This window comes from Glycine max, chromosome 11 (genome assembly GCF_000004515.6).
Source record: "Glycine max cultivar Williams 82 chromosome 11, Glycine_max_v4.0, whole genome shotgun sequence".
In the NCBI taxonomy this organism is placed as follows: Eukaryota; Viridiplantae; Streptophyta; class Magnoliopsida; order Fabales; family Fabaceae; genus Glycine; species Glycine max.
The window spans coordinates 3,123,104-3,150,552 of NC_038247.2; the positions used below are offsets into that span (position 1 = coordinate 3,123,104).

Consider the following 27,449-nt stretch of genomic DNA (forward strand, 5'->3'; position numbering starts at 1 on the left):
ATAGTTTGTTATTTTTATTTTTTATATTAATCATATTAATATAATATATTTACTTATAATAATATCATTTGACTATTATACTATAATGGAATATTATTTGAGAAAATATATGATCTCGTTCCTTAAATCTAATTATAATAATACAAAAACTGGTTTTTTTTTATTGATAAACGCTATAAAAAAATTACACTAAAAAGATAACTATTAAATGGAAGGGAACGCTCGGATTTAAGAGGAAAAAAATTCAAAGAAATATGTGTAACTATCAGAATCAAGATTCCCGAAGAAAAATTCATTATCTATCATGACTTTGCTTTCTTATCTTAAAAGAGGACTTCTTCCCTCCATTCAACGAATCAGTAGTCTTCCTGTTAAGGACAAGGGCTAAGCTACACTATGCTAACTCCATTAACAGGTATTTGATAATTCTTTTCTGCTGTTTTATTCATAATTTTTTATATTTATAATGAAATACAAGTGATGGTTGTTGCTGCCACTCATTGGCCTGCTAGTGCTGAATATTCAAGAATAACAGAAAGGGATAAGTATCGTGGTTATAACAGAATGCTGAAATGGTGGTGAGATTGCTTTCCGCAATTGACAATCCTGCCCTGCATTCCTTCACTCGTAATCTCTGAGGTATGTTGGCTTATTGACTATCCTCTTGGGCATATTATGTGCTGGTATAGTATTGCTATCACTCCCACATTTATCTTTTTCAGGGAGGAGCTTCAGTATAGATCAACGCCAACATGAAGTGAAACAAAAAATTTACAGAATGCACTACTCAATAAAAATTATCATTAAAGTAAAATACAATGTGTACACTATATAAAAAAAATATTCCATTAACAAGCTGGCCTTGAAGGTAAAAAAAAATATATATACTCAACTGATTTCCACGTCCACAATCATTTTGACAGCACACTATATGAAGAGGGACCCCTCAACCTTAACAAAAAAACTCAGCTATAACTGGACAACTACACGGAACAGAGCCTTTAATTATTTGGGACTGTTTCAATCTCCACCAATTAATCCTGACGCTTCCACATGTGTTGCCTAGCACCTTACCTCGTATGATCCCGCTTTTGTAATATAACGAACCCACTCAACAGTGTTGTATCCACTCTTTTCCCACACCTTCAGAGAGTAAATTAGAAACAAATACTGAGTTCTAAGTAAATGTTAAGGTGTCTATGTATCAATGTTTAAAACAAAACAAAAGCCTAGTAAGTCAGGATGGATTACCTTAAGAAAACGGACTCGTAAACCAGATGCCGTGAACATGGGAACCTGTGTTAAGAAATATAAGACTAGTACATCAAGCTACTATACAGTAAGCCACAGTTTGGAGAGAGAATCTCGACAGTATAATGTGATGTACTATTACACTAGAAGTTTTGCCCGCAGCAGGGGGCAAATAAACTTACCAAAAGAAAAAGTTTAAAAAAAATTATCGAGAGACAAAGAAAAGGCTGTGTCATTGCCCTAAACCTACACCCAACTGAATTAGATAATACAAGTCCTAACTCCTAATTTCCTTAAAACACATATATGCAATAAAGCTGGATTCATTAGAGTAAATTAGACTGGCATTTTCTGAGATTTCGTACGATTGCACAAACCTCCCATTCTCTTTTAACATTTACAACAACCTCTCAAGGGAAGATACGGTGTAATGTTTTTTAACAAACATGGGGAGGTTAGTGTAATGTATAAAGGGTATCAGTGTAATGTTTTTCAAATAATTAAGAGGATCAGTATAGGAGTAGAAAAAACAGGAGGGTTCTGTGTGGATTTTGTGCAATCTTACATAACTTTAAGTATATCAATGTAATTTACTCTTAATTATATATCCAACCATTTTCATGAATAAGCTTTCACAAATACTTTTAAGGCAATCAAGTGTTCCAGCCATTTTCATGGAATTTGTTAAAGCAACTGATAGCAAACCTGAAACTCCATCTGAATTGGTGGTCTAGTCGAAGATTTCTTTTCTGTCATTGTGGAAATAAGTTCAATTTCTGCACTCAAGGTTGGCTCAGTTTGCCCAGGAAATTTTCTTATTCTGCAAATCAAGAACAGTGTTGAATGTTAGTACCGAAAACCACAGTAAACAGTACACTAACATTTAAAAAAAAAAAAAAAGGGAATCCTGTCATGACTCATGAATATCATCATACAACAAGTCAATAACAATGTAAAACAACATATTTCATGCATGATTATTAAAATATAAAATGAGTAAAAAAAATGCAGATTTATGTTTTCACTTGGAACACTTTATATGTAACTCGAGATGCTGAATTAGGGTCTAAACCACTTGCAATAACCTTTATTTCACATAGTAATCATAATAAAGTGATCAAGTGAGACTCTTACTTCCAAACCAAACAATCAATAGACGCATTATACTTTGCTCGGCCAGATGTTACTGTGAAACTCGTTTTGGCAGTATGTTTTGGCACAGGAATTTTAACAACAACCCCTAGTGCAAACATCTTCGCACCAAAGACACTCTTTACCTGAAAAACATGTTAATAAATAAATAAACAAAATGAATGGGGGATGGATAACCTTCAATAGATTTAACCTTGAACATGAAAATGTTCAAACCTTAACATTTACTTCCATCCGTGTTCGACCAAGTTCCTTTATGGTTGGCAATACTTTGAAGGGAAGATTAACACCCTCAGTGATACGATATCTACCAATATAAGTAATGTTAGCAGATATTAGACAAAACCAATGGCCATTCTGGCACTGTCAAGAATTCACCTGATCCTATATCACTTGTGATTTTATAATATCAAGTGAAGCAAAATGGTAATAAAGCTGTAGGCAATATGAACCTAATCACAACTAGCATTCAATGTTGCTTTTGGTGACCTATTGGGGTATCATATAAGGAATAAAGCTATTTGATAGAAAACTTAAATCATAACATAGAGATGCCAACAAACCATTGTCCCAATCAAAGTTTGATGTTGAAGATCTACCAAGAAATAGATTATCAAATGCCTAGTAGAAAAAACAACAAAGAGTGGTTTTGAAATAGTTAAATAGTTAATCAAGAACAATAAGGGCAAAGGCAAGGAATTGCAAACCCATCTGCCCCTTTTTCCCACCAAAGTACAAATTTAATACGTTTGTTGTAGGTTCACAAAAATTTATATAGCATGAGATACAATGAAAAGGCAAGAGCTTACTTCATTAGTTCAAATTCACCATCAGGTGGCACAAAACTAACTGTCTTCTCTGAGTTGAACCTTGTCAAATTTACACATTGATGGAAAGTGACATCATCAAGCTCAATAGTTTTACCACTGCAAAATAGATTTTGTAGACAATAGAAAACAATATGAATATAATACCAGAGCAAATAAAACATAAGGATGAACTATCCTCCCAGTACAACAAACCAAACGGACTAAATTGTAGAAGGAAAAAAAAAGTAAACAGAATTCTCTATGATAATGTAACAGGACAAACACAAGTTTCAAATGACAATGAATATCAAAGGCATTTGAAGGAAAATGTAAGGAATCATGTCCAAATGAAAACTACCTTTTAGTAGGACGAGATTTAAGTTGTGACTCTTTCTCAAGGCCAATCTTGTCATTCAAACCCAACTTCAAATCAGGCATTCCAGAAAGAAAGCACTTCATAAGAACCTTCCCCGTAACATCACAGCGTAAAACAACACCTAAAATCATAACAATTAGCAAGAAATCAAGCAAACATCAATGTGAAGACAATGAAAATTCATGACCAACCTTTTGAAGACATAAGAAGATTCACACTCTCAACAATATCCAAGAAGACCTGTAATGGATCAATGTTGTAAACCTGCAATAGTAAGGTAATAATGATAAAGAATGGAAGTAGGATAGTACACAACTCACCTCATTCTTTTTGTATACAAGGCCTTCTCTCCGCCAACCAACAGCACCGGTAACTTGTAAAGTTGCATTTGGAATAGGTCTATCTGAGGGCTGTTCCCCCAAGCATTGCACACGAGATGAGATGAACAAAAGGATTGGTGAAATATTCAAACAACACAACATATTAAAAAATGTAAACTCAACAAAAAACAAATGGACAGACAGATTACACATGCGCACACAGCCACTAACTTGTGAAGTCACATTCTGAACAGGAATATCTGTGATGAGCTGTTTCCCCTCTACTCCCTCCCACAAAATGATATTTGATATTTTCATATATTCATGGAATTATATATATTCTATTATCCAAGATTCCTTTTTCTATTTATTTTTCTTGTCAATGTGATCCATGTTTGAGTTCTATCAAGTCCACGCCCATGCACTTCAATGTATTTACAATAGCATGTGCAAACTAACCTTGGAAGAAAATGGGGAACGCACTCCTTCCTGAGTGATATAAAGCTTTAAGATTTCCGGTGAAAGATTTTGAGGATAACCAAAGTCCATGATTTCTGCAAATATGTGTAAATATTTATCATAAACCCATTCAAATGATAAATATTTTTCTGTCATGAGAACACTATTTGGTCTTTTATTATTAAGCAAAGTTTGAATTGGCAAAACATATTTGTTTCAACCTGTTGACAAAATAGATAGATGCACAACGGTTATCAAGCGAATGCACTGTTGCAGTTTCACATATCATGAATAAAAAACCAGCTACTTCTGTTACATTTGACTAGCAAAGTCCTAGTTTACTGCCTAATATAACTATGGTAGTTCCTTGAATTCTGAAGGGCAAATGGAATTAACTATTTGGTGAGCTACTTTTACCAATATTATATAGAGTTTGCAACAAAGAAACTGTATCCTTCCCCTTCCTAGCCTGAATGTTTTTTCACCATAAATAAATGTATTAGTTTAGAAATTCTTTATATTTTTTTCCAGTGAAAACCCAGTTACAAAAATTATGTTATGACTAGTGTACTTGTATTTAATATTTCCAGAAACCCTTGCACTGACTTACAGCATTAGCATGCATTACAGACCAACATCAAAATCAAACAAATTTAACAAATCACCACATAATTTCATACCATCTAGGAGTTCATAAATGAGTACAAAATTATTGCGAATTGCATCCTCGTCAAAGGCACCACCAAAATATGATTTGAATAGTGCAACAGCCTGCAAAGATGACATGTTATCAATCATGATCATTTTATACAGCCAAATTTAAGTGTTAACTATAGTCAAATATCAAGAATTGGAAGACAGAAAGCAGTGCACAAGCAGTAAAGCCTTCGTATCAGAGTTGAGGAACGATGGAATACAATAAACCTGCATCATGAAACATAATTTAACCGACCAAGCCAGACATCATCAGATAAGTGGCAGTGACAGCAAGAGGTTAAATACCTCAACAACAAACTTAAAAGCACAAGCTACATTAGCATTGCTGCTGACAACAATCACGATGTAAACATTGCTGATCCTCATGTAAAAGAAAGAGCAGCCACCAATCTGCTTCACAGGACAAGTACCAAGTTCTTTTGTTTGCATTATATGTGTCCGAAAAGCATCGACCATATTTCCCCTGTAAAGCTACGAATTAGAAGATACTAAAATATTGTTCCCCATGATATCACAAATAAACTTCATACAAGCTCAAACAACAAGTTCCAGGGTTTCAAGAAGGGCATTCCAAAAGTAAAAGCTCCTTAATCAACAAACTCAATCACTATTTACTAGTCCAAGCTGCATTACAAGGAAACATTCAGCGCATAGAAGAAAATTGTTTGAAATTGAAACCGTTATGTTACTACACAATACACATAGCCTTCGATTCAAACATGCTAATTGTTTTCCTACAAACAACCAGTACGAGCCTAGCACGTAAAACACGAACAAGTACGGCTTATTTTCCAGATACGAGTTCGTTAAACACAAAAAATGGTGAAAAAGTAGGTCATAGAATAGAACGTTTGAGAGTGCAAACAACAAAAACGGTTCGTTTTCATTTAATTTTCGTCGCTAAAGATCTTCAATAAGCGGCAACGTAGAGATTACTAGATTAGTAGGAAGAGATGTTACCCGACATCGTCCCGGTAGAGGCGATTGATGAGAACGTCTCCGCGGAGGTTCAAGAAGTATATAGCGGAAGCAGCCACCGGCATATCCGATCCAGTGTATCAAATTCCAAATTCTCCGACGAAGAAGCTTACAGAAGAAGAAGAATAAATACAGGATACGGTAGCTCCGCAGCAGATCTGTGGCTTCGAGGAGGAGGAGGAGCAAACAAACGTCGTCGACGGAGAAGAGAAGAAGGAGCGCGACAAAATGAAGAAATGTTGGAGAATGACGAGTCAGCGTTTTTGGCACACCGCACACCAATACGGCAACACCCCAACCCCGTTCAGCAATGCACTTTGACGGCACGTGCGTCTCTCGTGAATGTTTTTTACTGAACTGATTATATTTTTTAGGGGAATATATTTTTGTCTTTTTTTTACATAATTTTTTTAAAATTTATTTAAAAATAAAATACACCATAATATAAAATTTTTTATATATTTTTATATAATTGCAAGTTATCATGTATTAAATACTTTAAAGATAAATTTTGTTACTCATTGAAGAAACCATCCATGTAATGACCATGCAAGAAAAAAGAAAAATACAATTCTTTAGGGCTGGTGTAAAACAATGACATTTATGTTTGATTCAAACTCACCAATTTTTTTATAAAAGATAGATGAGTAAATAGTCACTTTTTTTATGAATGTGTAATTTACTGACAAATATATTTCTAAAATATGAAAATACAAAATTTAGTCTCCGAAAGTATAAAAAGTGCGACAAATATATTTGTCTGTTAATTTTCATCTATCACTGTTAATAAAGTAGCATAAGTGTTGGCGTAACTATCTTTAATTGTCAACACAATGATATATTTGTCATATAATATTTTTTTCACTTTCCGTCTTCCCACTCTCTAGGGATAGGAATAGGGTAAATAAATATTTTTGTCCCTGTATGAGTAATTCGTTAACAAATGCGTCCCTTAAATATGGAAATACAAAATTTAGTCTCAGAAAGTGTAAAAAGTGTTATTTGGTCATTAACTTTCGTCCATCACTGTTAATAAAATAGTCAAGATTTGAAGAAGTGAAATATGAGATATATTTATTTTTTATTTATAATAGATTATGACTAACTATTATAATTTGAAAAAATTTGTAATGATTGTTACATTGTTACAATGTTTATTTTGGTAAACTGGTACAATGTTCATGTTGGATAATTTTTATTTTGATAGACAAATTATGGTTGATAATCAATATTATCATCATTATTAAGTTTGTCAATATATTTTTAAGTGATTATTGTAATGTTATGCTTGTAATGATAAAAAAATGACGAAAATTTACCCTAAAATTATATTTTACCCTTAAATAAAACGAAATTTTGAGTCTAAAAAAATATTTTAATAGAAACATACTGATATTTAGATTCAATAAAAAATTATTGACATTTTCATCTAATAATGCTAACTTATTGACATTTCGATCCAATGGAACGTACTGTCATTTAGGTCCAAAAAAAGTTATTGACGTTTTTCTCCAATAAAAAATATTTACATTTTCATCCAATAAGAAATTATTGACATTTATGTCAAAAAACGATATCATACTATCATTTTCGTCTAATTTAGTTATCATGGTCACACTGACAATCATTTCAATGTCAAATTCGTCTCTCTATGTTACATATGTTATTTTATTAATAGTAACAAATGAAAGTTAATGATCAAATGTATTTATCACACTTTTTTATACTTTTGGAGACTAAGTTTTATATTTTTATCTTCCAGGGATACATTTATCAACGACAAAAAGTGATTATTTACCTAAGATAGATGCAATAAGATGCTCCACTAAATCCTCTTTGAAATACAATGGAATTCCTTGGCATGATTCGCACATCCATATATTTGTCCATGACAATTTACCAAATAATAATTTTCTTAATCTTTCTATGCACAAAAGGAAATTTTATGGATTCAACGAATCCGGTGATTTTTGTGTTTCTACTCTCTTGTTGTGTTAGTATGTTATTTTTATTTTGCATTTAGATTGGTTCTTTATATAGAATATTTCATGTATTTTAGTTAAGAAAAATAACCATTAAAGAGACATATCTCATTATTCTTGGTGAAAGGTCACATATCATTACTCTCGATCAAGAATCACATTTCACAAGTCACGATTCTTGGCGAAAAGTTACATTTGATGTCTTTTGATAAAAAGTCACTTCTATTCATATTTATAACATATGAATAGACAAAAAATTTCTTCGAAGGATAAAATCATTTATTATTTTTGAAAATCTCACACAATATCATAAAACCTTGTTAGTGAACATGATGTAATTAACAGGGTGTCACTTAAAAAATCAGGTTATTTGATAATTGTTTATTCAACCGTCATGTCATTTCCATTTTCACGACACATATTTTTTTTAAATATACAAAATTCTAAAGGACCAAAATCAAATAAAAACATGTTAGATACCAAAATAAAACAAAATATAAAGGGGAAGTACAAAAACTAAAACACTCATATTTTATAAGTATCAATAGGTTATTAGGCCTAAAACAAAAAAAAAATCATTGTCATTACACCACATAAATTCTCTACTCCTTTATTTTTCTTCTTTCGCAGCTAAAAAAAATGTCATTGTCATTGTTACGTGATATCCACCTAAACTCATTCCACTTAATGACTATATTCTTTCATTCTAATTCATGCAAAAATCACCTAAACTTATCCTTTAATTACGATTTCCCGATGTCATTTTATATTATTCGCTTTCCTGAATCAGATGCTTGTAGTTGCTCAACCATACTTCATTACAACTCATGGGCATTGGTGCCGTAATCTTTCAAGTGCTACTCGAGAAGCCTTGGTGGTTTGAAAAATATCACGCCAAGAAAGAGAAAAAAGAATGTAACGAAGAATTTTAGTAGTGTAATGATGGTGATAATTTTTTGGTAAAATTATAAATTTGGTCCCCTAGTTTATCTTCAGTTTCGGATTTGGTCCCCTAATAATTTAATTCATGAATTTGGTTTTCATATTTTATGAAATCGTGCAATGTTGGTCTTCCAGGCCACAATTGGACGTTAAGTGATGCTGACTGTCACGTGTCATGTTTTTATTGGATGATGACTGTTACGTGTCATGTTCTGATTGGTCAATGAAAACAATAATGCATTTCATCTTTCATGGAGTTAATATCCAATCAAAACATGACATATGTCAGTCATCATCCAATAAGAACGTGATAATCAACATCACCTGTTAATGGTCAACGTTCAATTGTGACATGGAGGATCAACATTGCACGATTTTATAAAATATGAGGACCAAATTCGTGAATTAAATTACTAGAAAACTGGAGATAAACTGAGAGACAAAAAATATAATTTTACCTAATTATTTTCATACGGTAGACTTAAATAACATTTGATACTTATAAAACAAGGGTATATTATTTTGATATCTAACCTTTATTTTTATTTGATTTTGATATCGGATAAATTTTTATTTTTAAAATAGATAACCACTTAAAGATGATATGATTGTCAAGTCAGTAATTTTTAAATGACTTGAATTTACTAATGTAACACTTCATTAGTTATGCCATAAGTTGATTGAAGGTCACTACCACCAAGTAATAAAACTAAACAAAATATATAAGCTACTAAAATCGAAAAAAATAAAGTTTAGACACCAAAATTAAAATATGCTATTTTACCGGCAGTAAAAAACAATTTAAGTCTGTGTAAAAGAAATTAAGCAAAAAAAAATCTATATCTATATTTAGTATGTGCGAATGTTTATTTAGATATAGGTAATAGATTACAGATACGTATTTACTTCTTCTTTTTTTAAACAAAGATACATATTTACTTTTATATTGACTATAATTATGACTATATTAAGTTTACTCTTAGTTGTAGACATGGGTTCAGCTAGAGATGTAGTTATAATTATAGATATATTTGAAAAATTATTGGTATAGTAAATAGATTATATGTTTTATAATCTTCAAAAGAAAATGTCAACACTAAACATTTTGACACATGTTTTCTAATGTATTATTTATTATAAATTAAAATTTATTAAAAATTATAAAATTATGGATGTAGATTCAATAAATTAAGTTTGAACATCTTTAGTACACGTACATTTTAATTTTCATGCCAAATCTTAAAAAGATGCGAAAATTTTCTGAGAAATCTTCAAAGTAGACACATAACTAAATGTGTATTAAACAAAAAGTGACACACATGATTTTGTAACATTTAACAAAATTCAGCTGATAACAACATATTTAAAAGAGTGTATTAGTATCATTTCCCCTCCAAATTTTAACCCTCTAAAATTTACTTGTTTTTCTTCCCTCCATTTCTAAAAAACTTCACATCTTTTACAATGTTCCTAAATAATGACTATGATAATTTTTTTAATCTTTTCACAAATCTTGTAAGTCTATTTGTTTTTACTACCCACTTTTAAATTTGTTATCATTAAAGACATCTCACTAGTTAGACTAATTATAATTGTTTTGTACAAGCTGATACATTGATTGGTTGCAAACTTGCAATGTCTCGTAATTAAAAAGTTTTTCTAAAACTTTTTTCGTCCAAGCCAATTAGGGGTTCAACTACCTGCGTCTAAGCAAATCGGAGTGTACACATAGAGATTTTGACACTTAAGTCTGGAGATAATGTAACAATATGAGCATGAGAATAGTGCATACCTAGCTAAGGTTGTCATTAAAGTATTTATAGGTAATGTGAATAAAGAGTTAAGTAGTTTTCTCATCAAAAATATAAAATAAGATTGATTTGGTGATGTAGTAAGAAGAAAAAAAAAAAGAAATCATGAATTAAAATTCTTTCGCTAATAATTAACATTTATTAATAAAAAAGTATTTTTTTTATCTTAAACTCATCTGTCAAAAAAATTTGTTGTGTAATGCATCAGATATACTCATACATAGTTTCTACGCTTTTAGAGATTGCATAATTGTCAACGATTAATATACGAAGACAAAATGGACAATTAGTTGTCAATAGAGTGGGGAAGCTCATCCTTATTATACTTCCATAACAACAATATTTTTATGACATTTATAATATTAATATTTAAATGAATAAAAAATGTCTAATATTTTAAAAATATTTACTATCTTTTAATTTTTTTAAAAAATATAATCATACTTTTAATATAAAACCTTTCATACAGTAAAAACACAGCGATAGCACATTTAGATGAGTTAAATTTTGCAGTAAATTAATGTTTTTGAAATATAATTTAGTTGAGAATGAAAGAAGTGAAAAAGAGAAGCATGAAGTTGACAGAGAGCGGCAAATGGGCAACTATCGTATCCAAATCTTGTCAAAGCGTGATGACGAAACGAAAGTGAGAATAATAAATTGGGGGAAAGGGAATAAAACGAAATCTAAAAATTAAAACCCTAAATTAATACCCCGCCTCTGATGATGTGTTGTGTTCCCTCTCTGCCCCCGTGATCTCTTATATATACCGCTCCCCTTTTTCTTCTTCCTTCCACTCGCACTCGCATTCGCACCAATCACTTGGTGTTTACATTCACAAATCACAATCCCACACTTCCTTCCTCATTGTCCTCTTCTCTCCTCACATTTCAACGCGCCGCCACTCTGCGATCCGCGATGAATTCTCGTGAACAGCCTCAGCCACAACAGCCACCGCAACCACAACCGCCAAACATGACGGTGGGACCCACCATGTACCCTTCGATGTTGTCCCCCGTCACCGCCAGATTCCCATTCAGCAGCAGCAGCAACAACAATCCTCCTCCTTCGGAGCCTCTCAACAACGACACCAACGACAATGATAACAGCGCGTTCGAGGCGTTGAAGCCTTGCGCGCTGGCCGCCTCGGAATCGTCGAAGAAGAAGCGGGGCCGCCCAAGAAAATACTCGCCCGATGGCAACATTGCGTTGGGCCTCGGCCCAACCCATGCTCCCGCTTCCTCCGCCGATCCTCCCGCCAAAAAACATCGCGGTCGCCCCCCTGGTTCCGGCAAGAAGCAGATGGACGCTCTTGGTATCTATCTATTTCTTCGTTCGTTCTCTCGTTTGTTTGTTAAATTGTTCTGATCGTGTGTGTTTTTGTTTATTGCTCAGGAATTCCTGGAACTGGTTTTACTCCCCATGTTATCACCGCCGAAGTTGGCGAGGTATGCACTCACTCACTCACTGAGCACAATGATAAATTGATAATACATATGATATTGCTGGTTATTTGTGTTGCAAATTCTTCTTGCTTACTTATCAGTGTTCTTGTTTCTCTCGTCTTTGTAGGATATTGCTGCAAAGCTTGTGGCCTTTTGTGAGCAAGGACCTCGGACAGTTTGCACTCTTTCTGCTAATGGTGCAACCCGCAATGTCACCATTCGAGCACCAGACATGCCCGCGGGTACTGTGGCCTATGAGGTACATCCTTTTACAATTACAATCTTTTAAATAAAGATTATCAACTCTTAAAAAGGTTTTAAATTTGTGGTTTTGTCGGGATTCTTGATTGAAAGATTTTAAATTGCGGTCATGATTGTGATTTTTGATGCCATTCTTGATAATTGTGGCCGTGATGTCGTTGCAGTGAGCCCGAAACCTTGACGATGTGGCTGAAATTGCACTCACGGACCATTTATTAAAATTATGTCAACTGTATAAAAGTTTTGTTATTCTATATTGATTGGCAATGATCTGATGTATTATATGTTTGTTTGCTTTGCTTATGTGCATTTTAACAGTGCTTTGCCAAGCAGAATTTGAAAATACACTTATCTATTATATTTTGGCACATAATTAAAAAATTATGTTTACAAGAGTATGGCTAAGCTTATAAACGTGAAATCAATCAGAAACATTTTTCTGAGATTCTGAATGCCATATTTTTTTGTTTATTTTGTATCTTGTATCTCTAATTTAATTTCATTTCTGGCATTTTAAAAAAAATCATACGCTGTTTTTTGTGGGATTGCACAATTTCGAATCTATCACTGAAACCATTTAGGTAGATCTGCTTTTAAAACTGTTATGGAAAGAAATATCAACTGAATTTTGCATACTCAATCAGGTTTAAAGCATAAATCATCAAGCTTTTAAACGTGAAATCTATCAGAAACATTTATCTGAGATTCTGAATGCCATATTTTTTATTCTCTTTCTTTTTGTTTTGTATCTCATATCTCTAATTTAATTACATTTCTTGCAATTTAAAAAAAAAACATTATATGCTATTTTTTGTGGGATTTTATAGTTTCGAATCTATCACTGGAACCATTTAGGTAGATCTGCTTTGAAAATTGTTATGGAAAGAAATATCAACTGAATTTTGCATACTCAGTTAGGTATAAAGCATAAATTCTTCCACACAATCCTGATTTAACTGTGTGAATGAACAGATTTAAAACCCCTAAATTGATTGGAGGCTCTCTGTTTTTTTTGTTTTAAACACTTAATTTAATCTGAAAAAAAATGTGCCCTGAAAATTATTTTTTTGTTGTTGTGGATGGAACTGAATGTTATGATAGCATGCTATAGTTCTATAGGGTTCTGTGTGTACAAATAAATTTTCCTGTGAAGAAAAGCTCTTGCAGAATTTGAAGTGCTTGTCACACAATATTACTTTGTCACGTGCACAACCTTGTCCCTTCCAATAACTTGGGATCTTTTATTGCTGATAAGTTTTAGGATGTTAAAACTCCCAGATTATGAAATATACTCATTTGGCCTTCACACTTGCAAGTTTTTTGTGGTGCATAAGTGGTAACTTTTAGTTTAACTCTGACCATGTAGAAGTGAAGATTAGCTTAGTGACTACTAGAACTAAAAATAATCGAATATACCAAACTTTTTTATTATCCTGTTATACTTTATTTTTAGTACTGCTTAATTAGAAGGGAAAAACAAAGTATCTCGTTTTTAGTTGGTAGCTACCATTAGATTGGATCTATTGAAACCAAATGATCCATTTGCTGTATTGTTGATTTATCTCTTTATTGAATGCATTGAAAACAAGAAAAAAGTTTAATTGGGAATACAGATGAACAGGCATACCCTTGGGTCTTGTGTAAATGCTGCTGTGTGTGAAAACCTACATTTTCTTGTATTTGCTTTTATTGAAGGCTACTTCCTATCTTCCTTACACTCACCTATTTGGTAAAGGTATTTAAAGATGGGGTTTAAACTGCTTTAATAATGTCTTTATTTTCCTGAGAAGGAGCCAAGTTTAGCTGCATCTTTAATTCTTATGTTAAGTTTAATTTTAAACTTTGTGTTTAAGTTTAATTCACTTGACTTGATGTCTTTTTCATTACAGGGTCCATTTGAAATTATATCACTTAAAGCTGCTACGCTACAATCTGACAATAACAGAATGGCTGCATTGAGTGTGAGTTTAGCAGGTCCTGATGGACGAGTATTGGGTGGTGAAGTTGTTGGAGCCCTTACTGCAGCAACGGCAGTGCAGGTATTGCTCTCAAATGGTATAAAATTTATGTCAAATTGTAAACAATTGACCTACATTTGAAATTTTTTTCCCTGCCTATATAGAGTGCATTGTGTTTGTGTGCCTAAGTTCTTGGGTATTGAAGAGTCTTTTTCTGCATGAAGGAATGATCTAACTCCAATCATTATTTCTGTGACTTAAAAAAAATCATCAACAGATCGTTCTGGGTAGCTTTATTGCTGATGGAAAAAAGTCTAGCTCAAGTTACCTGAAATCTGGACGTTCTTTGACACCATCATCCCAGATGTTAGCCTTTGGTGCTTCTCGGACTCCAACTACTCCTACCTCTCAAGGGCCTTCAACTGAGTCATCTGAAGATAATGAGAATAGTCATTTTAGTCAGGGGCCAGGAGGCCCTGGACTATACGATAATAATGCTAGCCAGCCGATTCATACCATGCCGATGTACCAACATCAATTATGGGCTGGCCATACTCAGCAGTGATGATGCGTTTTTAAGTCCAACTCTGCAGAAGCAGGGTATTGGCATGATGATTCTTCAAAGCAGTAGCTAGAGGTCAAATTCCAAAATATAACATGCATCATTGGTTTTGGTTGGGACTGATTTTAGGAGAATCTATCTTAAGGTCTAAATTTATTTACATACCTTTATTTTCCCGTGGATTAGGATTTTCAAACTATAATTGAAACAGTGATAGCGGTTATAGCGTTTGGTTGCGTTCATTAGATATGAGTCCCTTAACCGAGCAGCAGCATATTCCTTGACGTGGGATATAAAATATTTGTTACAAGCCGTTTGTCGTAAGTTATGAAGGAAGATTCTCAGTAATGTGCACTTGAGAATATTACATTCCCATGCTTGTTACAATTTTTGAGAAGGAAGAGTGAATGAGAGCATTAGACTGAGAATGCTACATTCCTAAAAAAAAGGTTGTAGATTCTTGGGGTTTCCTTATAGAAAAGTTATTAAGGAGCCCCACGGCAAGACACTAATTTGCTTAGAAGATAAAACTGACCTCAATCGAAGCTCAACCTCTTCGTGGTTACTTGTTTACTTCCGCTTCATCATGTAATTCGGTTAGTAAAAATATTCTTTCCAGGCAATGTTGTCCTCGAATTATCTGGACATGCATACTTATATTGCGGGATATATATTGCTTCTACGTTTTAACATTGGAAAAAATGTAAATTATATTAAATCCAAAATGATACAACAATAAATGGGGTATACCTCACGGCCAGAGAAAATCAAAAGTCTCCCTAATACAAAAAGGCTTATACCAAGATACTAAAACAAATGCAACAGGTGCGCTTGTCTATACATAAGAAACTTAATCTTGCTAATAATCTCTATTACAGAAAATTGATAATCTTCAAAAATCAACTTGTTCCTAGATAGCCAGATGCAGTAGACTGTAATTGCTATAGTCAGACAACATAATTTAATTGCTATATTCAGACAACTTAATTTTTTTTGAACACCTGATGTGGATTTGCCCCTAATTAAAGAGTCACTGTAAAGGAGCCAAACCACGTATGTGAGCCCAAACTTGGAGAGATTTCAACAAATGAGCATTTGACTCAGTCTCATTTGAACATAAAGGAAAGAGGGAACCCTTGTTCAAAAAAGCAATTTTGTCAAGAGTAAGCAGTCGGTTCCTTCTAGCAAGTCACAAAATGAAAGACATCTTAGGGATTGCTGGGTTCCATATAACAGAACACCAACTAACAGTAGGCTTGACACCTCTAATGTATTCATAGACTTTGTCAACAAACAATTGTTCATTGGTGCTCAAAGATTGAATCCTCTTTTTGACCTCTTTCGTACTTTAACATTGATTATGTAACAATAATGCCTATAGACATTGCTAACCATTAATTTAACATTGATATCTTGAAAGCCTTCAGGTAAACTAACCATCAATTAAAAGTTTGTGAGGAATATATTTTTAAAAATAATTATTTTAAAATAAAATGATTCCAGCTATACATAAAAAACATAAGAGTATGCAAATGATTTTTTTTTAATGATACCTTCTAGGAGAGAGAATTTTATTTGAGTTGTAAATATTCATAGTATGGTGCAGTTAGCTCTCAACATTTTTTCCCCTTTGGTATACAAAATTCATTATCAAATATATATGAAACACTCGTTGCTAAAGGGCATACTTTGATAAGTGGGTCTGCGTTTGGCAGATAAATATTAATGTGGCCAAAATCACGTTGGTTGGTAATCTTTTATATATATATATCGTTGGCTGGTTGGTAATTTACACTTAGGTATTGATTGATTATGGAATGGATATGGATTAGAAGTTAAATTGAGTCACAAGTGCACAACTTATGAACTGATAAGTGATAACGACAAGGAACCATGCACTAGATAAGTTTTTCAAAATATTTTTTTGATTAATTATTTTACATTTTTTAAAATTCATAAAATAGCATTTTTTTATAGTTTAAGAGATTTAAGACAACTTATTTAATTATTTTAGAATTTTCAATTTTTTTTAATAAAACTATAAAAGTACGTGTAAACGGGCCATTATTCCAATGTGAATGGCTTCAAACAAACATTGATTGATGTGAACTACCTATTGAGCTGGATAGAAGGATGCTCGCTAATACGCGGAATTGACAAATTTTATCACCGACAAACTAAATAGTAACTATACTCTAAAATTCGTTTACCTAATTTTTTAACAATAATTAAAATCACTTGAAATCTTCGTTTTCATCTAATTAGTAATAATTAAGGGGTGCGAATACAGTGCACATGGCTATGTGTTGTTTTTCTACAAATCCCGGGAGTGTAACTTCAAATCTACTCTAGTATGATAATAGTAATTTATATCCTTCCTTTAAAGATAGTAACAATATACATTACCATCAACTACCAAATTAGAACAATATTTAGTTCTTTTGAAACTACGAGGTCAACGACCCAAAAATAACCAATAATAATAACATTAGGACGAATAATTAGCCTACCATGAATAAATACGTAATTTGACAATTAATCGTTGTGATAAATGTGCTTGATAGTCACTTATGTTCAAGGATTATTATTATTATTGTGGTCATAAAACTATGATATATCCACAAGAGTTATTTATAATTCAACCTGGTAGTTTTATACATTTATTTTAAGCAATTCAGATGGTATATTAACGTTTACAAAAACCGTCCGCTAGCGATGCTTGGAACTTGCGTGTCCGAGTAGAGAGCCTAAGCCTAATCCAATGTCTTGTTGACCAAAGTCGGCAAACCAAACTTGGCCCACGCGCCATTTCTACCTCAAACGCGTGTATCCTCAATTAAAATAAATAATACAAAAAACTTAAAATGTGTTAAACGAATAATAATAAAGTTTATGTAAAAAGCTTATGATAGAATTATTTTAACAGCATGCGCTAAACAGTTTTTCACGCTTCCACGCGCATCCTCGCGAGCGTAGAGAACTGTCCTCTTGCAGTCGAAGGGATCCTTTCTCCAACGGCTACTTGCCATTTGCAGAACGCAAGTCATCACCCAAATATACATCCAAAGTAACCCTTTCTTTTTTCCTATGGTCACCTAAATAATTAAATAAAGAAAATCCATTTTCTGTTGCTCCCTTACACCAAAACTTTATTATATAATAAGCTATTATTATTATATATACTTACATTAACTCGTGGCAGGTTCAAGAGCCACAACCATAAATTCATCGATCTTGTTCTTCTTCCCTTGCCTTTTGTTGCATCCATGGATTGTTTGGTGATGCCAGTTTCATTGATCCGTCGTCGTTCCACGGGTTCACGGATGGGTTACATGGCACTTCCTAAGGAGGAGCCCGTAAAGGTGGTGGTGGGAAAAGAGAAGAGGGTGTTTCTGGTGGAGCCTTTCATATTGCAAGAGAACCCGTTTCAGATTTTGATGGATATCTCTATGAAGAAGGACCCAGCCGGGCACTTCACGTCGAATCATAGTCAGAGTGAGAGGAGAGTGATCTTTGTGGATGTGGATGACATTTTGTTCGAACACATGCTGTGGCTCATGCACAACGATGCTTCTTCTTTGTTCCAGCTCAATTTGAAGGAGATTATTGACTTCTACACTCACGATATCTAAATGTAATCACAGGTACTCTGGTTTATAAATTTCAGATACGGAAAGAACACTTACTAATATATATATATATATATATATATATATATGTATATATATACTATTATTATACGCACACCATGGTTGATTTTACCAAATCTCATCCATTCAGTTTCATTTAATTTCTTATGCCTAGCTCACTTTTCCTACGAAGCAACCCGTGAACCTAATTATAATATGCCTCAGCCGAATTTATCTCTCAGATCTTATCTTAATTTAATGAGACTAATTTTAGAAAGTAAAGTTTGGTTGATTGAAAAATGTGAATGGAATATTCGTTTAAGTAATTATCTAAACTGCGCAAACTGGATTCGATGGTTAATTGTTCCACACACCACCATTTTATTTATCTTGATTTGGACTAATTTACCACTTCACATACACATCAAGAGGTTGGGGCTTAGCACAATAATAACCACGTTGTCAAAATCAAAGAGTTGATATCTCATTTCATCATTCAGGCTCTGGGTGTAGGTGTTATTAGCTTCTAATCTTTCTTTGTTAGCTGAAATGTGTTGTCTATCGACTCCCCGGACTTGCGACATGTTTAATTTAATGCCTAATTAATGTATTGCGATTCATTACTTAATTTCAATTTTAATAACTGACTTCCAACGGATGAGGATGCTGGAATAAATAAATACTCCTTCTCTTGTCAGTGTTATTATTTACATGTCATGGATGTTGTCAAATTGATGTTCAGCACTTATGTTGCTCCTCTAACGAGTAATGAAGAAGGATGTACTTTATCTGAATTTATGCATTACTATGACTGTGGGTGTTCATCACCTCATCGTCGACTTCTTTACGTTGAGAAAAACATCACGGTAGCTAAAATGTATCGAGAAAAACTACATCCTTCATTAACACTTTTTCTGCTAAATGAAGTTTCTACTTGAATCTTTCCAACAGCATCATAGTAACTAAAATTTCTTTCGCATCCAAAAGACACTTGAAAGGCATCTTAAATTGTAGGTCACCAGTCAATAATCAACTGCCCTCTACTTGCCTTGAAAAGGAACTTTTTTTATTATTTTGATCTTTTTCCCTACAAAGGCTACAATTATTTTTTGGACAACAATTAGATACACACTAACGAATTATGCCGATAATCGAGATAAAATTTTAATTTTAATTAGAGAACAGTTTTAAAAAAAATATTTAGGGAGACGTTTGTTTCATGTCATCTTTTTTCATTTCTAAAAATATGAGAGGAGAATAAATATTCTCATGTTAATTATAAGAAAGTATGTTCTAAAATATGTTTTATTCCCCCAAAAAAGTTATATTCTCAAGTTTTTATCTGAATCTATTCTCAAAAGGAAAGAAAGGTATGTCATATTCCTATCAAAATGAGATTTATAAGAATTATCTATTCCCACTTCATTCTACATTTCTTTTTCACTCACTTTTTTAATTGAATAAGTTTTAATTCTTTCTAAAATTATTAAATGTGAACCAAACATCTTTATGGAAATAACATTTTTTAGTTTAATACTTTTAAGAATAAAATTCTTCAAAATCCAAGATCATACCGTAAAATAGAGGTGTCCCAAAAAACTAGAGAATTTTCTCCTTTCTTTACAGGCCACAATTTAAAAGAGATAAAAGTAATATAGTTTCGGCTCTTGCTAAATACATTTCCTTGTTTGCTAAGTTAAACACCTTTTCTTCTCATTAAATTTGTTATTATCAATTATATCCTTTAAACCTTGTTTCTACACCCCATGATTATGTTTTTCATTTTGTCTCCACAAATAACCTCTCCACCGTGAACCTCCGCAAAATCTTATAACCACACACCATGAACCTCCACAAAATTGCCCTTACCTTGAAACCACCTATATCTTATTATCAGTCACCTTTACTCCCTTTTGCAAACTCCATAGTACGTACAAATAGATCCAAAACCCAAACAACAACAAATTAGATCCAAATTTTAAACTCCCAAAACAGAAAACACGACTTCATTGTTGTGATTTGCTTCAAAGAAGCAAAGTTAGAAGGTGTCGAGAGGAAGAAGAATGGTTGTCGGTGTCGCATTGTCCTCGACGAAAAACCCACATCACCAGAAATAAAAACCAGATCTAACTAAAACTTGAATCTGACAAAACAACTAATGACAACGACTTCCGGTCGTTTGGTTCGGCAAGTGATAGCCGTCGCGCACCCTCAAGCAAGATTTTCACGCGCTGGTTTCCATCGTTGACCTATGGCAAATGGCATCCACCGTTGACGATGTGCCCACACCCACCACGGACTGCCATTGAAAATGAGGAGAGAGAAATCATCTTCATATCTAGATCTGGGTTCATTTTGTGCAAATTTGGTTTCAATTTTTGCAGATTTGGTTTAGTTTTGTGCATATTTGATTTCATTTAGTGCAGATTTGGTGTCCTTTTTTGCAGATCTGATTTTATTTCTTTTTCATTAATAGTGATTCTTTACCATCTTGAGAACAAAAGGGTTCAAACAATAGGAGACCCCCCTTCAATCTCTAGCGGGCAATGATTGACCCCAATTTTGAGGTTGAACGAAGCCAATTTCATCGCGTCAGAATCGATGTCAGCGATGGAATAGAGGTCGACATGGCTTTCGATGGTGGTAGGCAGTTTGAAGGGAAGACGAGAAAGACAAAATCATGGGATGGGTAGAAACATGGTTAAAAGGGTATAATTGATAGTAAAAAAATTAATGAGAAGAAATGGGTCAACTTAGCAAACCCTCGATGGTGTATTTAGCAAGATCCGAAACTGTTACTTTTATATCTGGGGCTTACTTCTGTAATGTTGAACCACCCAAGGGAATTGCTATTTCCACTTCCCTTGTTACTAAGACACTTTATAAGTTTTCCTTACTGACCATATCCAAATATCCAAAGAAAATTAAAAACAATTTTAGTGATTTTAAATAAAATCAAAAGAGAGATTCATGCAAAGATGAATAGGAGTGCATTTTATAGGGTATTTTTGTAGAAAGGAAATTAAATGGGAGTGTAATAGAAAAAATATAGAAAGTGTAAATAGCAGTTCCCTATAGGCCGATTTCATGACAGTTAGTTTCTTATGAATATGATTCACAGCATATTTCATATTCGGCAATTGCTTTCTGCACTTCCATAATTACTTTCTTCATCTTTTTAACCTTCCAGAAAGCTTAATTTACATTCTGGATTAAGGTGCAGGGTGCAATTGGGAGTGCAGAAGTAATTGCCTTAATATTTTCCGTATGAAATAAAAAGGAACTTCATAAAGGGTCCAAGAAAATGTGGAGCTGAGGTTGTTGGCCCAATACTGTACTTGCAGATTTGGGTGACGCTCTGCAGCTGCTTTTTCATGTCCTCCCATCATGTCTCTGCCCCCACAAAATTTAATAACAAAGAAAAAACAAGAAAATAATATTTGAGTAATAATAGCACCATATTGCAATTTTTTTTATTGACTAAAAATTCGTTTACCTTAATTCCAATATTTTCTTCTTTTTTAATGGAGCTTATAATTAAACTCCACCAGCTGAAGAAAATGGCAGTTTATAGTATTCTTCGGGAGTGGCCCCTTCCACTCGAGTGTGCGAACGAAAATCAAAATCTAAGCAAGTTAAGCAATGAACTGCCTCCAGAGATTGGATAATTTTGAGTGAACAGAAAGAGGAGGGAAAATGAAAAGAAAAGAAAAAGTTCAAGCAAGCACAAAATCAGCTTTGACGGAAACTTGGTTATTTATTACATCCTTTATTCTTCTAAAAATATATTTATTCTTCTATCAGTTCTATATATATCACTTTTAATTATATTTTTAATAAATTATACATTTTTTTTACACAAACATTAAAAAAATGTATATCAATTTTATTTAAAATATGTCCTTAGTAAATGTATCTGCTTTAAGTTGTAATTTAAAAAATTAAGATACAATGTAATATTGTGCATAATCAGTATCGTCTTCGGATAATTTGTTAATATGGTTCTACAACTACAATTTCTATCACCGTATCACTATCTTAATCGAACATCAGATAAATATAAAATTGATTAGATAATTTTAAAAAAATATCACGAATTTGATCATTTCTACTAACAATTAATATTTATTGTTAAAAAAAATCTTAACCAAACATCACTAAAGTATAAATATTATAAAAATAAGTATTATATGTCCTAACAAATCTTTTTATATACACATCACTAATTAAAAATTAAACACACTATTAACCATACTTAAAAGAATTAACTATCTGCCAATAAACTAGGTCCAAATTTAAAGCATGAAATCTTAAGTCCTCACAAACTACTATTTTTAACAATTCACACAGATAAAAGATCCTAACATCAAGAATCACACGATTTTTTTTTTCTTAAAATAATTTCATTTATTTACTGATCTTCCTAAAACTATGGATTGCTATATTATTATTTCATATATACTTATGATTACTTCCAACCATATTTTTTGTGGATATTATAAACAATGTAATCAACTTATTCTGTGGCACCTTTTGGAGTTACGACAACATCATTACTAGAATGTTATAACATAACATCATAAAGTTTTCATGTTCATATGTTGCTACATATATAGAAATAAACATAAATGTTCATCATGACTTAAATTTAATATTACTCTCATGCCATTTTTTATTTGATGCTCGATTAATAAACTCATAGTTACTTCTTTATAACACTTTGACATCATTATTATTTTGGCCTCATCCATCAAGGCCGCTAATCCGATATACGACAAAACCATATTTATATAAACAATCCTCGAAACGTGGTCATGTTTAATCACTATATAATACATGTAATTAAATACAAACAAAATACTATTATTTAACTGTTTAAGAAATATAAAATTCAACTGCTCTATATGGTATTATTATATGGAAATGCATAAAAGAAGTTGACAGCTTAGAAACAAATGGGTGTAAGCATTAGGATGAAATATTATATTGCACAGACGACTTAGTCAATCTGATTCCTTTATTTAAACCTTATTAATTAACTATTTTTCTTACCTAATTATTAACCACACTTGCGCCAATTTGTTTATGTTAATTGGCAGACACTGGAATCTTTCTTCCCAACTACCCTTCAGGTGTCGTATACCTCTTCTATAATATTATATATTATCGGGTTCGTCGTTAACCTTTATCATAATACATTACTAATTATGATTAAGATTTTCATAAAACTGGAATATGTTCCCTCGAGATAAAGCCATTAGTTTTTGTGGGATATATTATTTCCGGATACTTAAGAGATTTAATAACTTTCTCATTTCATTCGTTTAAAAGAAGAAGAAAAAATTGCAAATCGGAAGTTCTGAACGGCCGCCACTGGATAACGAAAAAAATATTGAAATATTCATCAAATGTAATTTATCTCCCTTATCAATTTCTGTGTCAATCAATATAAGTGCGGTATTTATTTCATCAATGCGACTTAAAAACCAGTTGCTAAGAGGCGGCTGAATTTTGCTATAGTCTATGACAGACTTTGAAAAATCCTAGTTTGACCTACAAGAAATCACAGACTTTGAAAAATAAGGAAGTTTGACCTACATGCAAGAAATCCGGATCAAGCTACCTTAAAGAAGGAGATGCAAAATCTTCTTTCACACTTGCTTAAAGTCAAGAATATTATGCAAAAATGAAATGTCTGCATTGCAAATTAGGGATTTTTTGGGTGGAGAGATGTTAAATACGAAATAGTAATAAAATATTAATTCTGATCTATTTTCAGAACCTAATTAGAAGAGGCCTGAACTTGATGGTGTTGAATTCTGCAGTAAGAAATTAAAACTTAACTATTCCCCCTTCAGCCTCGACAAAATTGAAGCAGCTATTATGAATTATCGCGGCTATATATATATATATAAGTTCGGATCTGAGCAGGTTTATTTTAATTTTGAGAAAAAAATGGAATTAACAAATTAAAAGCTTTTAGCAAGTTTAAGGAATGCTACAAATTTAACGAAATTGTAAGAAAATTTACAACCTATTCCAAAATCGGTTGTTTAACTTATCTCAAGTAAAAATAGAGTTAATTAAACAATCTCATCACACTTGATTGATGCAATTAATTCCGACAACAATCACCTTCAAGCAACCCTATACTTTTTAGCTTGTACTGATTTCAAAGGAGACTTTCCTCTAATTGGAAAATAAATCATGGAATGAGCACCTTTAGTTGGTCCTCATCATTATACAACTTGTATATATGGTCTCTAGGTGTATTTATAGACTACAACAGTTACAAACGGTTACTGATGAACAAGTTATCCATATATCATACACACACAACTGTAGGAGTAAATTGGTGAAGATGCTGAAAGTACGTAGGATAGCTAATGAGCCAATATCCTTACTGTATTTTAGAGCATCTCCTGTTCCAAAAAAACCCCGACGACACTTCTCTCGATTCTCTCTCAGTACAGTAAGTAGAAACGCAATAGGGTCAAGAAAATATTGCTTCTATATATAAGCTACAATAGTAACACACAAAATTTTCTTGTTAGCAACCTGCGACAAATTAAGAATCTCGTGTCATATATAGCCAAAAATTCCCAGAAGTATACAATTAAAGAAGGGAATGCCATGAAATTTGTAGTAAAATGCACGATGCCTTTCCAAGAGGATATATAAGTTTACACCTAAGATTTTTTCATTAATTTTAAGAATTAAATCAATATTTACATTCTAATTAAGTTTCCATCAATAAATATATATAGAGAGAGATTTGTTAACCTACAGGCTCATTTGTTTTTTTAGAAAAGTAATTTAGAGTTAAACTTTTTAGATGTATTTTTGAAAGACTAAAATTAAAATTTACTAATGTACGTATTCCTTAATTTTGAAACATAAATTAAATTAACGATCATGAATGCATTCCTATATGGAAATCTATCCATAGCTTTGTAATGGAGTCAGTAACTGTTATTACTGCTACTGATAGGGTACTTTCTTTTTTTGGATGGGTTTGAACTATGGTTTTGTAAACCTGCAAACATATGGTTCTTTTGATGGCACTGCTTGTGGCATCTATCACATGTTCTTTAACAATTTATAAATATAACTGATTTGCTGTTCAAAAAAAGATTATAGGTTATCACTCTCTCTCACTCAACCGCATTTTTAATATTATACTAAAGGTAATACAGAAGGTAAAGGTATAGTTCTCTAGCTATCCCCAGATTGGTTGCTAGGGTAATATATTAGAATTTAGAAGCAATGAAGCATATACTCGAAGCGAAGTGCTTGGTGGAATCATATGCAATCGTGGGAGGACAACGAAGCGCCGTTACAACTGAATTGTTTGAAGAAAGCGTGGTAGGGCTTCACTTCGTGAGCGCAAAGCCAGCACTTTTTCAATCGGAAACGCAAGCCAATATATATAATGAATATTTATATGCTTCTTTAAATAAATTATTTATCTAAAATTTGTGAGTCATTGTCACATAAATTTATAAATTTTAAACAAAAATTTAATTAAATATAAAAGTTACTAAAATAAATATTTAACTTAAGACACATTTAATTTTGTAATTAAAAAATAATTATAAGAATGAATTAAATAATAATTATTTATATAAACAACTCACATAAAATAACACAAATTATTTATTCTAATGATAAAAAATTGTTAAACAAATCATTTAATTTTAAGCAAGAAAGCATCTACATTAGAGATGCAGTAAGTGGAAGTGGAGAATAATTAAAGCTAGTGATTATGTTGGCATAAAACATCTTTGCAATATTTAAGTTGTGGGCGCCGGAAACCTAGCTACCTTATCCAACCATAGATAAATATTATAATTTTATTAAGTCGGAGTACTTCTAATTAACCCCTTCAAGCTACTAAAAAACAAGGTCAGAAATTGTAAGATCAGAGCGATTCAGGCCGGGAAAGAGGGCTTATAATGCAATCAATATCCCACAATTTATAATCATCTTGAGTCTTGACAACTAGCATGCGTATGCTCTTCAACATGTGGAGGGCAATATGATGTTATAATTACTATCCCTCAAGCACGGTTTACTTGAAACGCTTCTCCATTGCCCTCCTAAAAGTTTGAAGATTGGTGTTGTTTGGAGTGTGATTTCATCAACCATCACCATAAGATCCATGATCCAAGTTTTAGGTTAGGGTAAATGCCAGCAGAACTGGCGCTTCTCCTATTTATCACTTACTCTAATATGTTTCATTGTTTAATCTGGCTATATATGAATTGATGATAAGAAAAATTGAAGGTTCAACAATACATTATAGAAAAGAAAGGAAAATGAATCAATCTTCTTGTGCAGATATTAAAATCAATTTAATATATCTTACCTTTTTCTGAAGCTTATTCATCATCTCTAGCTAACTTCTCTTTATAATATCTATATACTTATAGAACTCCACATTATTGCCTTAAACAAAAATTAACATCAAGGCTTTACAATTGAAATTAAGTTCTCATAATTAAGTTACTAGTCAAATTCAATTAAGTTAAATCGTATTAAAATTTGATAACATTGAAGGAAACCCATTTTGACTTCCATAGCTAAAAAAAGATAACTAAGACAATATGATGCATGCATATAATAATGATAGAGCTAGCTACGATAAATTAGCATACACTATAATCAAGTTGAGTTGATCAAAACTTGTTAAAGACTGGTAGATACAGAGGAAGACTTTTGAAGACTAGCTAATTTCGCCCGAAGCAAATAATAGAGAAGTAGTCATGCGTAAAGATTCCTTCAAGCAAAACTGTTT

At 32.4% G+C, this 27,449-nt stretch overlaps 3 protein-coding genes across 6 annotated transcripts; 2 read left to right on the forward strand and 1 right to left on the reverse strand.

The window, feature by feature from the left end:
• Positions 1-784: 784 nt before the first annotated feature.
• Positions 785-6,377, reverse strand: LOC100803452 (AP-2 complex subunit mu). Of its 2 annotated transcripts, XM_006590545.3 has the most exons (14): positions 6,045-6,357; positions 5,370-5,547; positions 5,241-5,291; positions 5,048-5,138; positions 4,368-4,462; positions 3,909-3,998; positions 3,780-3,828; positions 3,571-3,709; positions 3,213-3,329; positions 2,620-2,710; positions 2,386-2,528; positions 1,957-2,071; positions 1,252-1,296; positions 785-1,143 (listed from the first exon to the last, which is right to left on the reverse strand). In XM_006590545.3, exons 1-14 carry the CDS (start codon positions 6,125-6,127, stop codon positions 1,063-1,065), a joined length of 1,368 nt encoding a protein of 455 aa, XP_006590608.1. In that variant the 5' UTR covers positions 6,128-6,357; the 3' UTR covers positions 785-1,062. The 2 variants fall into 2 exon arrangements, with proteins under 2 accessions (XP_006590608.1, XP_003539189.1); XM_003539141.4 differs by lacking the exon at positions 5,241-5,291 and having other exon boundaries at positions 6,045-6,377.
• A 5,085-nt stretch (positions 6,378-11,462) lies between these two features.
• On the forward strand, positions 11,463-15,246 carry LOC100789687 (AT-hook motif nuclear-localized protein 8). The gene is made up of 5 exons (XM_003538730.5): positions 11,463-12,112; positions 12,193-12,245; positions 12,370-12,501; positions 14,393-14,542; positions 14,739-15,246. The coding sequence occupies exons 1-5, from the start codon at positions 11,716-11,718 to the stop codon at positions 15,024-15,026; spliced, it is 1,020 nt and encodes a 339-aa protein (XP_003538778.1). The 5' UTR covers positions 11,463-11,715; the 3' UTR covers positions 15,027-15,246.
• A 2,413-nt stretch (positions 15,247-17,659) lies between these two features.
• On the forward strand, positions 17,660-22,462 carry LOC100790229 (auxin-responsive protein SAUR78). 3 transcript variants are annotated; one of them, XM_041006586.1, is made up of 2 exons: positions 17,660-18,667; positions 21,876-22,462. In XM_041006586.1, the coding sequence occupies exon 1, from the start codon at positions 18,290-18,292 to the stop codon at positions 18,653-18,655; it is 366 nt and encodes a 121-aa protein (XP_040862520.1). In that variant the 5' UTR covers positions 17,660-18,289; the 3' UTR covers positions 18,656-18,667; positions 21,876-22,462. The 3 variants fall into 3 exon arrangements, with proteins under 3 accessions (XP_040862520.1, XP_025980145.1, XP_025980144.1); XM_026124360.2 differs by having other exon boundaries at positions 21,870-22,116; XM_026124359.2 differs by lacking the exon at positions 21,876-22,462 and adding an exon at positions 21,129-21,548.
• Positions 22,463-27,449: the final 4,987 nt, after the last annotated feature.

Excerpts from the sequence above, each read along its gene's own strand:
- LOC100803452 (XM_006590545.3), bottom strand. The coding sequence starts at position 6,127 with ATGCCGGTGGCTGCTTCCGCTATATACTTCTTGAACCTCCGCGGAGAC. Across the intron at positions 5,139-5,240 it reads ATACGAAGGCTTTACTGCTT|GCTGTTGCACTATTCAAATC; the intron begins GTGCACTGCTTT and ends TCATCTTTGCAG. Across the intron at positions 4,463-5,047 it reads CATTTATGAACTCCTAGATG|AAATCATGGACTTTGGTTAT; the intron begins GTATGAAATTAT and ends ACATATTTGCAG.
- LOC100789687 (XM_003538730.5), top strand. The coding sequence starts at position 11,716 with ATGAATTCTCGTGAACAGCCTCAGCCACAACAGCCACCGCAACCACAA. Across the intron at positions 12,246-12,369 it reads TCACCGCCGAAGTTGGCGAG|GATATTGCTGCAAAGCTTGT; the intron begins GTATGCACTCAC and ends TCGTCTTTGTAG. Across the intron at positions 14,543-14,738 it reads CTGCAGCAACGGCAGTGCAG|ATCGTTCTGGGTAGCTTTAT; the intron begins GTATTGCTCTCA and ends AATCATCAACAG.
- LOC100790229 (XM_041006586.1), top strand. The coding sequence starts at position 18,290 with ATGGATTGTTTGGTGATGCCAGTTTCATTGATCCGTCGTCGTTCCACG.